This window comes from Primulina tabacum, chromosome 17, assembly GCF_025594145.1.
Source record: "Primulina tabacum isolate GXHZ01 chromosome 17, ASM2559414v2, whole genome shotgun sequence".
Taxonomy (NCBI): Eukaryota; Viridiplantae; Streptophyta; class Magnoliopsida; order Lamiales; family Gesneriaceae; genus Primulina; species Primulina tabacum.
In genome coordinates, this window is record NC_134566.1 from 15,625,702 (window position 1) to 15,639,069 (window position 13,368).

At 33.1% G+C, this 13,368-nt stretch overlaps 2 protein-coding genes and 1 long non-coding RNA gene across 3 annotated transcripts; 2 read left to right on the top strand and 1 right to left on the bottom strand.

Moving 5' to 3' along the window:
* Positions 1-617: 617 nt before the first annotated feature.
* On the top strand, positions 618-1,810 carry LOC142530541 (uncharacterized). Its single transcript, XM_075636374.1, has 4 exons — positions 618-940; positions 993-1,249; positions 1,344-1,522; positions 1,637-1,810. The coding sequence occupies exons 1-4, from the start codon at positions 618-620 to the stop codon at positions 1,808-1,810; spliced, it is 933 nt and encodes a 310-aa protein (XP_075492489.1).
* A 3,789-nt stretch (positions 1,811-5,599) lies between these two features.
* On the top strand, positions 5,600-7,027 carry LOC142531318 (uncharacterized). Its single transcript, XR_012816259.1, has 2 exons — positions 5,600-5,848; positions 6,533-7,027. It is a non-coding gene; the product is annotated as an uncharacterized LOC142531318 (long non-coding RNA).
* Positions 7,028-8,653: 1,626 nt separating this feature from the next.
* Positions 8,654-9,931, bottom strand: LOC142531386 (uncharacterized). The gene is made up of 2 exons (XM_075637491.1): positions 8,987-9,931; positions 8,654-8,718 (listed from the first exon to the last, which is right to left on the bottom strand). The coding sequence occupies exons 1-2, from the start codon at positions 9,785-9,787 to the stop codon at positions 8,710-8,712; spliced, it is 810 nt and encodes a 269-aa protein (XP_075493606.1). The 5' UTR covers positions 9,788-9,931; the 3' UTR covers positions 8,654-8,709.
* Positions 9,932-13,368: the final 3,437 nt, after the last annotated feature.

Consider the following 13,368-nt stretch of genomic DNA (forward strand, 5'->3'; position numbering starts at 1 on the left):
ATGAATATGTTGATACGAATATGAATACGAATATGAATATGAATATGTTTATGAAAATGTTTATGAAAAAGGATCATGAAAATGTTTTTAAGGTTTATGCATCATGAAAATGTTTACGAAAATGGTTATGTTTTAAGTTTATGCATCTTCATGAAAACGATATTTTAAGTACAAGTATTTTTCACTGTTGTATGCGATCTGTATACGTATTACTTGTTGTCAAGATTATGGTGTGTTGAGTCTTTAGAATCACTAGGTGTGATTGATGAAGGTTATTATGATAAAAATGTTAATGGAGGTCTTGATGGTTGACTTTGCTGGACTGAAGGTGCACATAACCCGAGGACCGACGCTAGTTTTCCGCACTAGTTTACGATTCATGATTTTAAGTGTTGTTAAAGATATTTTTACGACTTTTATTTATGTTATGAGTGGTTTTTGAGAGATTATAGTATGTGCTATACTTTTCAAATGTTAGTTGATTGATTTATTTTAAAATGATGTGAAAAATATTTTATGCTTGTGTATGCAATTCGGCCGATGATATGTGAGGTTTTAAAAAAAATTTCTAGTACTTTTTAAGAAAACGAATAAGCGGACGTTTCACGCTCGTACCGATGATTCATATCACAACATCTGATGTAGAGCCCTTAAAGAATTGGGTCAACTCTGTGGCAGAAAAGTATAAGCCTGCTATTGAACAAAGGCACTATCTTGAATTAGAAGCTTTTGCAGAACAACTGAGACTCAAAGATGAAAAGTTAGAAGCTTTTCGTTGCCGTATGCTAAGCATGGAACTCGAATCAAAGAGGTCACAGTCTCATATTGAAGGGCTAGATCATGACCTTGCTCAACTGAAGCAAGAAGAGATGAAGTTGAAAGCCACACTATTGGACCGGGAAGCTGAATTAAATAAACTTAAAGAGCAATTGCAATTGCAGTTCAACCCTTCAAATCTCCATAAAATAAATGTCAAACCCCTCTCTACACAGTGCAGTCGTAGCTCGTGACCCCGTTTGGTCGAATGTAAAGGTTATTAAAAGAAAACCAAGACAGAGAAAGCCAGAAAGGAAGGCAATAGCTGAAGATCAAATTTCTCAGGAAATGGAAAATGATAAGGCTGATCAAATCCCATCTAGCGAACCATTCAATGATATAATATTGACACTTCAATCAGGGACCAATATTTTCCAGCAACAGAGTATCGAGTCTGAGGATGTTGCAAGTTCGGAAACATTAAGCAACAGAAGTAACTGGAAAATGGATATTCACGCTCATGGTGTATCATACGTACAAGATTAAGAGACTTAAGCAGCAATTACTCATGCTTGAGAGGCTGACAGGAAAGAAAGAAAGTAATGAAAATGGTGGAAACAAAAATGGGGGTAATGAAAATGGTGGAAACAAAAATGGGGTTTGTGGACTGAAGGGATTCTATCCTCTTATATCACTCTTGAACAAACAGGTTGATCGATATCAGTCGTTTCAGGCCAAAAATGATGATCTTTGTAAGAGAAATATGGTAAGCTCTAATTCTTAACATATAAGAAGTTTATCTTAATTTTACCTACTTTAATTTTCATTAGACTTTACGAGTCAGTCATCTAATCTTATCCTCTATCCGTATAAATTGCAGCATGAGAAGAACCTGAATTTGAACACTAGAGGTTCCAACATTGCTAAAACAGAGAATGAAACCAAAATACTGGAGCAGTTTCTTGAAGAAACCTTTCAACTACAGAGATATATCGTTGCAACAGGTCAAAAACTAATGGAAGTTCAAGCCAAGATCGCGTCAGGTTTCGTATGAGATACAGAAGATATCGAAAAGCCTGCAACATTCGACATGAAAAGGTTCGCTTATAGTATTCGAACCCTTTTCCGAGAAGTTGAAAGAGGACTCGAGGTACAGATATCTCGGATCATTGGTGATCTTGAGGGAACCCTTGCGTGTAACGGGATCATACATCTGAAAAAATGGCTCAGGCCTGTTAATAATATGAAGAAGAGGCCAATGTAGCATAACGTTTTAAGATATATATTCATATCTCGATCACATGCTTCAGAGCTTTTATACAAATTTGTATAGCTTAAGATCTCGTTTTCAATTCATCCAAGATCACTGAGATTTCTCATCAACTTTCTTGAAATTTTGGTTGCTGATTATATAAAGTCCAGCATCGATCAACTTTTTGGGTGACTACTGATGCAAAATTTTTACTTGTATGATGTGATGTTTGGAAGACAAATAAAGAGTTGATAATGCGTTGATGCCAAGTCTAGGCAAAAAAGGGTTCTCAACACATGTTATGTTAGGTCCAATTAATCAATACACAAGCACATGCATGTATGCATACTTAATTTACTATATTGCATTTGAAAATGTACCTCCAACTACCTCTATGGGAATTTCATGCTATAAAATTTTTGGGAAAATTAAAATTTTGATCATATGTTTTTTTTTATTTGTTTATTCTTGTATCTTTCATTTTTTTCGATAATTTTAATCATTTTTTAGCATCATGTTGGCACCACTTTAACACCACATAAAAAAATGATTAAATTAAAAAATAAAAATATATTCACAATAAAATTAATACTCTTAGCATAAAAAGTAATACTTTTTCATAGGTGACCCAAATAAGAGATCCGTCTCACAAATACGACCGGTGAAACCGTCTCACACAAGTTTTTGTCGATAAATAAAGTCACGGTAGCTTCAGTCAAAGATAACAAATCATGTATCATAACAGAAAAGATTAAAATAATAATATCAAAGCACAAGCCCGAGAGAATTAATAATATTTTGTCAATATATATTCGGAAAGTTGCGTCTAACCTTTGCATTATTTATTAAATTTATATATTTCTCAATATATATTCAATTACAAATTAATTAAAATAATAATAATAAAAAAAAAACATAAGCTAACTCAATAGCTTTTCCGGGTGTGGAAATTTTTTTTTCAAAATAGCATTTAAAATATTTGATGGATCGTGATTTAAAAAAAAAAGATTTGAAGGAGCTTGGAATAAATTTTAGATTATGTTTTTAGAATAAATAAAATTTACTACGTATCTGGTGATAGATTTTAAATATTATATGAAGTATTATAAAGTTTGGAATATATCGCATTGTATTGAAATAAAACAATTTTCTAGATAAGTGGAAAGTTAAATAAAAAATAATTATCACGGGAGATATGACAGTGAATTTTTTTAATTTTTTTTAAAAAATAACTATTAAATTAAGGATAATTAAATTTATCACATTGACCATATGAATAGCCTCTATAGTGTATATGTGTTCATTAAAAGGTCATTATAATCGATAATTTCGTAGCATAACTTTCAGAGATAATGGTTTCATCAAAAGTACCGAGGTATTTTTTTTTAAAAAAATATTAAATTGTACCAGGTGTTTTTATTCACTCCGAAAATGTTGCCTTTTAAATCGGAAATGCATATATTCCAGAGACAAAAACTTGTGTGAGACGGTCTCACGGGTCATATTTGTGAGACGAATCTTTTATTTGGGTCATCCATGAAAAATTATTACTTTTTATGCTAAGAGTATTAATTTTTATTGTGAATATGAGTAGAGTTGACCCGTCTCACAGATTAAGATCCGTGAGACGGTCTCACATGAGACCTACTCTATTCCGAAAATGCAAAATATTCAAATGGATTGACATATACATCGGTTCAAAAACAAATATATAATATTTCAATGAATTCGATATATACGAATCATATTCAATAATATGATTTGAATATAACAAATTTACATAATTCAGAATTTATTCAACAGAGTTAAAAAAAATTATATATCATATAATATTTTAAATTCCCTTACATAAATTCATACGAATATATAACGTGATCAAATTTTTCTCTTTTATTTATGATAAAAAAAACATTAAAAATATCAAATTAATGTTACCAGTATAATACTTTCTCCCAGATTCAAAAGAAATAAATAAGTATTTATGCTTAGTTTATAACTTCACATAGATACATTCGATTTTTTCTCATTGCCTATAAAATTTATATAATTAAAAACTAATACTAAAAATTTCAATTTTCTGAAACCAAAAATTTAAAAAAAAAATTAGGAGTAAAATTTATATTTTAGAATATGAACGTACTATACATAAATTAACCAAAGCCCAGTCTGATCAGTGATTCATATGCTTCATTCTAACAGTGAATAATAAAAACATTAAATTATTTCCTTTAATTTAATTGGAAGTTAGATATATAATTTTTTATATAAGGAAAGATATATGATGATTTTTTCTGTAATATTGATAAACTATGGAAAGAATTTGGGTAGCATGATAAATAATAATCATATGTATGTGTTCTTTTGTCATACCAAAAGTAACATACAATATTCAATACAACAACGAAAAACATCATAAACAATGATACATAAAAAAAAAAACATGTCTTTTAATCGATGGCTCGGAAGGTGAATTTTTGCTGGGAAGAATCGTATGTTTGCATGCCCAAAGTCATGTTTTTAATGCTTTTCCCATCCCTCCATTTGATATATAGATTGTATTCGTAGATAAATCTTCCGGTAGTGAACAATAAAATTTTACTTTTTAAAACTGAAAATTCTGTTACGGTTTTCTTCTCGCTATTGTTGACACTCATTGCTTTAATCCTTTTATGTATGTAATATACGCTTCCAAATATATGTTTTTGTCTTCCCATCTACACACCTGCCCAAATGGAAAACTTATGTACTTGGAATCTCACTAAACAAATTCTTTCAATATTCATTTCTTCTTCTTCTCATTTGAATACATGACAAATTTAGAGTAACACATGCCTTTCCTAGAATTCTTCGGAAATTGAATAAACTTTGACATATTCTCTTTTATGTAAAAAAACAACAATGTAAAGCCAATAGGAATAAACTATTTCGTGCAAAATACATCCCATTATCAGAAATGAAATAAACATTACCCTTTACTTTGATTGAATATTCAAGACGAATATATATTTCTTCCTCTGAAATACACATCCCTAAGCCTCTTCCATTTGTACTCTATGAAAGAGAACATTAGGCATTCAAATGTCCAAATCCCAGCACCTTTATCAATATTTAACATCAACAAATAATCTCTTTCGTGAAAGATATCATCAGAATCAAATATTATTCCAAACAATTTTGTTCCACACTACAAGAAAATATGAATTCAACAACACTCAAAAGACAATGATTTTTTATTAAAACTGTTGTGTTTTTTCTTTTAACAACGGTTTCAACAAAAACCGTTGTCGTAGCCTAAAAAACCCTGCTCATAGACAAAGATTTTTTAAAAATTGTTGTCTATGAGTAGGTTTTTTTGGACTACAACGATTTTCGTAAACCATTGTCTATATGTGTTTTTGTCAAGGGTAAAAAACAACGGTTTGAGCTGGTTTTTTAATTTTTAGGACTACGACAACGGTTTTTTTCATTTTATTGTTTTATATGGTAAAAGATGTAAAACTGTTGTCTTTGATTTTTTTTTTTAAAAAATTTGTAGTTAATATTAAATTTTGGAGGTCATATACACACACATACATATTACACACTTTTATAAAAAAAGAGAAAAGAAAAGAAAGAAAACCCAATCCAATCCCTAGCCCTGTACGTCGCCCTCTTCCCTCCAAAGTCTCCAGCCGATGCCGCTGCTTCTCACCGCCAAGGAAGACCGGCCGACCACTGTGCGATCTAGCCATCAACTTCACGACCTTGGTTAAGCTCTGAATCGAAGTTTCCAGCCGAGTTTTCAGCTGCTTGAAGCTGCCGTTCGGGGATGTTTCTTGCTCGATTTCTTGATCGATTTAGGTGAGTTTTGGTTCTATTTTCTCCTAGTTATCGTGGTTGGTTGTTGAGTTTAAGTGACGCCTTTTCTAGCTGCTCTAGTGAAATTTGATGGAAAATAAGCCAACCCATTGTAAGCCTCCATAACCAAATCATAGACAGACCCATTATTCTCCCTCACAGTAAAAGTAGTATTTTTCAAGTAAGTTTTCACTCTTGAGGCGCAAGAACGGTTCTTTTTATGAAAATGTAATCCCTACTGATGCCCCAAGATTTAATCGTGCCTGGATCATACACCTTTCCGAGGATATTAGCCGTAATTAGACGATCACGACATGTTCCTAACTCCATGCACTAACTTATATATTAACGTCGAGCTTGTTGTGTGATTGTGTCCTCTGTTATCTTGTCTGTTAACTAATGAACAATGAAGATGTTAATTAAATTGTTTCTGTTTTGTTATGATTTCTTACTTGCGTTTGTGTTGAGCTTTCACTACAAGAAATTTTTTCATGCACATCAGTTGAAAGACAATGTTTTTAATCAAAGAGCGAAGTTGGTTGATAATGTGTTCTTAGCACATACCTTGCACTGTGCACTCTCAATAAATCCATTATGGACAATCAAGATTTATTGTCACTTGAACTGTATTTTCTTCTTTTTCATTTATTACAATAGAGAATATCAGCTGACATTTTCCTCTTGTAGCTACACGTTCATCAGTGAGAGTGCAATCATCCTGCGGTGGACACATCTTTGCATGAGGCAAATGGTTCAGGGAATGTCTTTCTGGATTTTTGATGTTATTTTGGTACTATGGTAATTGATGTATATTGACATGATGTGATACATAGTGGTAATTGAAGTTTTTTTCATTATAGTGTTGGAGTTGGTGAACTTTTTTCCTGGAGAGTGATGACCCAATTGAAAATTGACCCTAATTCCATGCACTATGTGGATTTCTTTCCCTGGGGTGATGTCCTGGTTGAGAGAAACTGCAAATGAAATAATCTTACAATACACTGCATGTTTGGTGTCGGCGTTGGTGAGCTTTTTTCCCGGAAAGTGGTGACCCGGTTGAGAATTGTTCCTAACTCCATGCACTAACTTTTATATTAACGTCGAGCTTGTTGTGTGATTGTGTCCTCTGTTATCTTGTATGTTAATTAATGAACAATGAAGATGTTAATTAATGTTTTGTTATGATTTCTTACTTAGGTTTGTGTTGAGCTTTCACTACAAGAAATTTTTTCATACACATCAGTTGAAAAACAACGTTTTTAATCAAATGAGCGAAGTTGGTTGGTAATGTGTCCTTAGCACATTCCTTGCACTGTGCCGTATTCCAGTAGATGATTATGATGTGTGTCAAATGATCCATTTATGTATTTTTAAGTACATGTTGTTATCTCCTGTCTGGACTAATTTCAATGGCCTTTGTAATTTCACATTTTTAGTTTCAAAAATATTCTAGATATCATTGTCACATTAATTTCTATCGAAGTTCTGGAAACGATCAACCTAACGATGACATGATTGTGTTGAGACTTGCATATTACTTTCAGACCAACATATTTCATTTCAGTGAAGAATGATTTCATTCTGAGCATGAGTGTGAGTCAGCTGGGTGTATGGGATTGGGGTAATTGCATGGTTCTTAATTGTTTACAAAGCCGCATGGAACTTAGATTTGATATTGATTTAGTTCTTTTTACTCGAAAAAGGATCCTTCCTCAGTACACTTCGACAGTAACATGCCACATAAAAAGTTATATAGCAGGGTCTTCTCTGAGAATCCATCCTAGATTGCATGTCCCCATTTACTATTTTGGCATCAAAATATTATAATTGCTCGTTCTTTTTAACCAACATATAAACTTTTTTTTTTGTTTTAATTTTTGGCTACTTACTCTATTAAATTGGCCTTCTGTTTGGGAGAACTATGTATGCTAAATTTGTAATATTAAGAATGACATTGTTTCAAATAGACATCGTGACACGTAAAATACTATAATCTAGGAAGAAAAGGGTTCACTCATTTTTAACTATATAACCACATAAAGGGATGCGAATGCAACCATTTGGGATGTTTTATTTATGGGGAGATTATGTCGAAATTTCTTAGGCCCAAACGGAAAATTTTTAATTTGTTTTCGTTGCTGATGCTAATAAATCATGGTTATTTGGTAATTAAATGGTAATCAGGTACACGTCATCACAGTTAAATTGAATTTATTGGTGGTAGGATTTTGGAACTGTTTTTACTGATACTTCTTGATTTTGTTAAATTGATTTTAATGGTGGTAAGATGTTAAATTAAATTGTTTCTATTTTGTTAAGATTTTGGAACTGCTTTACTGATATTTCTTGATTTTGAGGAAATCTTCGCTTCGATTAAGTGCTTTTACTGATATTTCTTGATTTTGAGGAAATCTTCGCTTCGATTATCATACCATCTGTAACAACAAAGAGGTATTTAATCTTCTCATATCAACAAATCTCTCAACTTGGTCCTCATTAGTTTTCTTCATTGCAATATCCACAATTTTTTTGAATGACATTTCACTTAAAATTTCTCGTGACTTCTCAACAACGAGAATTTCTGAATGGCGATCTATGGAGTTCATTAGCTGACTTTCAATAAGTTCACTTACCAAGTTGCTCCGGTTTTTACAGATCATGTGGTGGTACGTTTCTTCTTCTAAAGGAGTAGATATTGATTGACTACCAGAAACTGAGAACAATGATTCTTCAATCTAAATCAAATCTTTCATTATGCTTGATAATGGTAATTGAGTGAGTTCTACATTATCTTCCATTCCTCATAATCAACATTTCTTGCTTTTTAACAGCCTCCATACAATTCTCTACCTCCCGATTAACATCTAATTTTGCTGAAATTGATGGAGATAACATCATTGTTTTGTCTACATCCATGTTCAAATCACCTTGTTGTTCTTTATTTTCCAATAATGATTGATAACTAAAAGAGTCCATTGTTAATTCATGACCTGCTTTCTGACTATCCACTTGTGGTTTATGTTTCTTATGGACACGTGATATCAATGGTTCATTGTCAGATTTAATTTCATTAAAATCAACAAATTTTAGGTCACTTAGATCAGCATCAAAAGAAACACAAATTTCAGTCCGATAAGAAACCTTTTCTCCAACATTTACTGAAGTCTTTCTTTTTTGACATTTACTTTCAATCTTTTCAACTACTATTGTATCACCATCCTCTATTCTTTTTCCTTTTCTCCGTCCTTGTCCTTCACCACGTTGTTTGATCAAAGTTCGCGAATCTAAAATCCGAAATGCATGGATTAAAGTTGGTTTCTCTAACTGCAGACCAAACTTATCTAAAATTCGAGATAGAACTAAACCAAATCCCCAATTAGAGTTGCGCTTTGTGACCATTTCTTCCGGTTTATGATATAAAATAGAACTCCAATTCACAACTGTATTAGTTACAATAGCTGCAAGAAAGCAATATTTGGTTTTTGTAACTTGACCAAAATCACCAGATTTGTTTTCTATGTGTTTTGCCATAATGTCACATAGTACTTGAAATTCTTTTTTAAGAACCATCTTCTCAAAAGAACCAGATACATAAGAAAAATTCCCTGCAAGAATATTCCAAGCATTCTCTTTTGTTTCGTCTGATACATCCATTATATTACTTAACCCACTAGAATTCAGATTAAAATTTTCTTGAAATGTAATTTCACTTATAGAAATTGACGAACCTTTCACCGATGATACAATAGAATTACCTTCAATTCTCGCATTTGTGAAGAACTCGGATAACGAGTCCAAGTATACATGTTTTCCAGCTGTCAACAGAGGTCTCAATCCTGCAGCTTCAACAAACGATAACTTAGTAATATAACCAACATTCTCCATCGATTTAACAGATTGAAAATCGACAAAATATCCATAATTTATCCTATCATTCGTCATAGCACAACGAGATTAGAATCAAAATTTCTAAAAGCAAAACTAACAGTGAGAAGCGATAATTTCCGAGCATAATTTCCAGGGAGAATGGTTCCATCAAAAGTGCCGAGGTTTTTTTTAAAAAAATATTAAATTATACCATGTGTTTTTATTCACTCCGAAAATGTTGCCTTTTAAATCGAAAATGCATATATTCCGGAAATGCAAAATATTCGGGGGAGTCTATATATGCTCCTCCTGGAGCTTTACTCCCCCATCTCATAAATTGACATGTGCCTTTTGTATATATATATATAAAAAACTCATTTGCACTTTTTTTTTCTTTTTCTTCATTCCTCTCTCATTCTCTTTTTTCGTTTTTCCCTTGCTTAATCTTGATTTGTCATTTTTCTAAGACTCATTTCATTTTTATTTATTTTATTTTATTAATTGAAACATCTCGCTCATTTTTAAAATTCTACTGGACATTTTTTTTAAATAAAAGCTTCGCATTTTATAAATAACATTTAAAAATGATCTTAAATATTTGATAATAAAAATAGCGCAGTTTTAAAATTTCCAAACTCCTCCAAAATCAAACGTAAACGTAAACGAAAAAAAATTTTAAAATCATCAACGTATGAAAACATTCATCTCCTTTCAATTTCATAAATCACAATGCGGAAAACATACGGTCCTCGGGTCATGTCTCCGCACCAGGCCTGCCTACTCAGAGTTCGGTACCTCCAGTCTCCTCATCATGAAGCTCACCTGCATCACACACACCTAGTGAGTCTAAAGACTCAACACGCCTGTACCAGGAGTAACAAGTACATATACAGGCACACAGTAGTGAAAAATATCGTATTCAACATAACTTTCATGAACTTAAAAAAACATGAACACAAACGTGTCGAGTAAAATCATATCATGTCAAACCATGTAATCTCATATCATCATATACGTGTCAAAACAGCTCATCGTGTCATCATAAACTTAAACATTTCTTTTAATTGAATTCAGTTCATTAGTTGTGACTTTCGTATCAGCTCTATCGTATCAGCTCTATCGATGGATCCATCTATAAAAACCGTGGTACCCGGCGGCGGGGGACATCAGCGACAATATTACTCGCCCACTGAGCCCGGGCCTTAGCTCATCATATCTCATGTCATCGTATACATATACATCGTCAGTCACAACCAAATCACATCCTTCAAAAATATTATCACTTTCATCACTTAATAAAAACATGCATATGCGTAACTTTTCTTTTGAACCAAGCATGCACCGTATTTATCATAATTACGTAAAATCTTAAAAATGATGCATAAATATTTAAAATATCATATATTTGTGCTCAGGGTGCTGCCGTGACAAAACTCTCACCCCCGGTGCAAAATGATCATTTTACCCCTACAAGCCCAACTATTATCGTTTCAACCCTGGACCTCTAAAATTGACCCGAAACTTACCAAACTCTTTAAAATATCCCAAAATATTTTTAAAAACATTCTTAAACGTAAATTCGAGCCTAAAACCAAACTTAACCGATTAATTTTAAAACTTGGGTCGGGGTCTCGGATTTAACCCGAATCGACTCGAAACTTAACCGAATTTTTCTCAACTTATTATCATATCTTTAAAAACACTATGAAGCTCCTAATATTATAATATTAGATCAAAAACTCTCGTCCAAAATTTCAGAATAAGAACAAAGTTTTTTGTCCTTCCCATTAAACAACCTCATGCATTACCTTTTTCAAAACTCACGCCTCTACTCTACAGCCGACGCACTAGACATTAACTCTCCCACCTTAGACTATCCTAGGACTCCTCTAGACTCCCTGAAACCGAGCCTACAACCCCATGCACACTACAAGAGATTAACAACCAAGGAACACCCCCAAACTCTCACACGTGACTCCAGGTGGTTCTAAGGGTTAAAACAGCAGGTGGTGAACCTCACCTAGCTCGGTTGGACTCTCTTGGATCTAACCTTGGAGTGGTCCAGTCTCTGCTTAACAGAACTCACCCCAACTCTAACCATAAACCTTCGGCTCCCCACCCCACCAAGCAGATCGCAACTCTTGCTTAAAGGGCAGCAACTCGCCTAACCCCATGACAGTACCTGGACACCACAAGCAGCCCCTGAACAATCACGAACAGCGGCCCCTTGCACGTAACTCAGAAATTCATGAACAACAAATAAAGGATGCAAACAAAACCCATGTAAAATCGGTCACCCTTCATGCTCATGATTGGATTGAGAGTTTTCATGCATGGATACACATACATTAGTAATATACACGTGAGGGATGCAGAAATAATGCTACAAAACGTGCCTGATGGTTAAACTTGGACAAACAATCAAGGGACAAATGGCCGAAGGAGATGCTCTTGCTTGAAGGAAGAATTGATGTCACCGAAAACCTTAAGCAGTTTCACGAGGGTGATTGTGAGTGGAGGAGGGTGGGCGGCTGATTACCTTAATTTTGGTTTAAGGGAAACTCAGGAAGATAATTAGGTATTTAATAACAAGCTAATGGTCTTCAGCCGACTGTTCCCGTTGAAACCGTGGCATTATGGAAGGAGGGGAAACGTGAGGGACGTGGTGGGGGTTACTGGATGTCGACAATTTAATTCATAATAATTAGTTGGTTAATTCAATGGTTAATGGGTCTTAATATATACTAATTAAGGGCTTGAAAAGGGTTTTAAGTCCACCAAGCTTAAAAGTAGGCCTATTAAATCCAAACGCACTCCCGAAAAATATTTTGTGTTGAAAAGATTTTGAAATTATTAGCCGAACCCTTAAAAAGTCCCCCGATTTGATAAAATTTGAGTACCGTAAAAATTAAAAATCATGTGGTAAAAATACCCAAAAATTCTCATTTTTTTGAAAAATACACTTAAAAATGCTTTAACTTAATTTATAAAAATAAATCGTGTAATTAAAATAATTTTCCTGAAAATTCTTCGGTCTTCGTTTCTCGATCGAACGTGAAATGCATCTAGAAACTCTAATGCATGAACTTTTAAAATTTCATGAAATAATTACTAACATGCATGAATTATGCATAAAAATAAAAATAATTAAACTCATAATTAATAAAATAAACATGCATTTAATGCTTTAAAACAATTTAATAAAATACCAAAGAAATTTAATAACTTTTATGCATGTGGTTCACGTGGACCTTCAATTTTTCAGGACGTTACATTAATATTTCATACTTGTAACTATAATATCCCTAATAATGATCCAAAAAAAAAAAATACATCATAATAAAAGTTCCGAAAAGAAGACTTCCACATATTCGCAGCTATTTTAATATTGTACGGGGAGTTTCACTCTTACTTAAAGAAACACAGAAATTTTAGCTAGGTGGGTTAGTTCACCAAATTTTTTAGGAACAGAACTGTTATGTATATTAATCCTTTCACAACCACAAGAATTCTCGAAGGCGAAGGCACCCAAGAATGATCAACCTTGAATCAGCAAGAATGCAACAGAGAAGATATATATACGTAAAGTAAGAGAACACAAGAATTTATAGTCGTTCTGTCACGCCCCGAAATCGAGACATGCCATCGGCGTTGTT

What these genes read in the sequence shown, in the direction of transcription:
- LOC142530541 (XM_075636374.1), top strand. Translation starts at nt 618, where the DNA reads ATGATTCATATCACAACATCTGATGTAGAGCCCTTAAAGAATTGGGTC. An exon ending in AAAGAGCAATTGCAATTGCA is followed by an intron (nt 941 to 992) that starts GTTCAACCCTTC and finishes CTCTCTACACAG; the next exon opens with TGCAGTCGTAGCTCGTGACC. An exon ending in GGAAACATTAAGCAACAGAA is followed by an intron (nt 1,250 to 1,343) that starts GTAACTGGAAAA and finishes AGAGGCTGACAG; the next exon opens with GAAAGAAAGAAAGTAATGAA.
- LOC142531386 (XM_075637491.1), bottom strand. Translation starts at nt 9,787, where the DNA reads ATGACGAATGATAGGATAAATTATGGATATTTTGTCGATTTTCAATCT.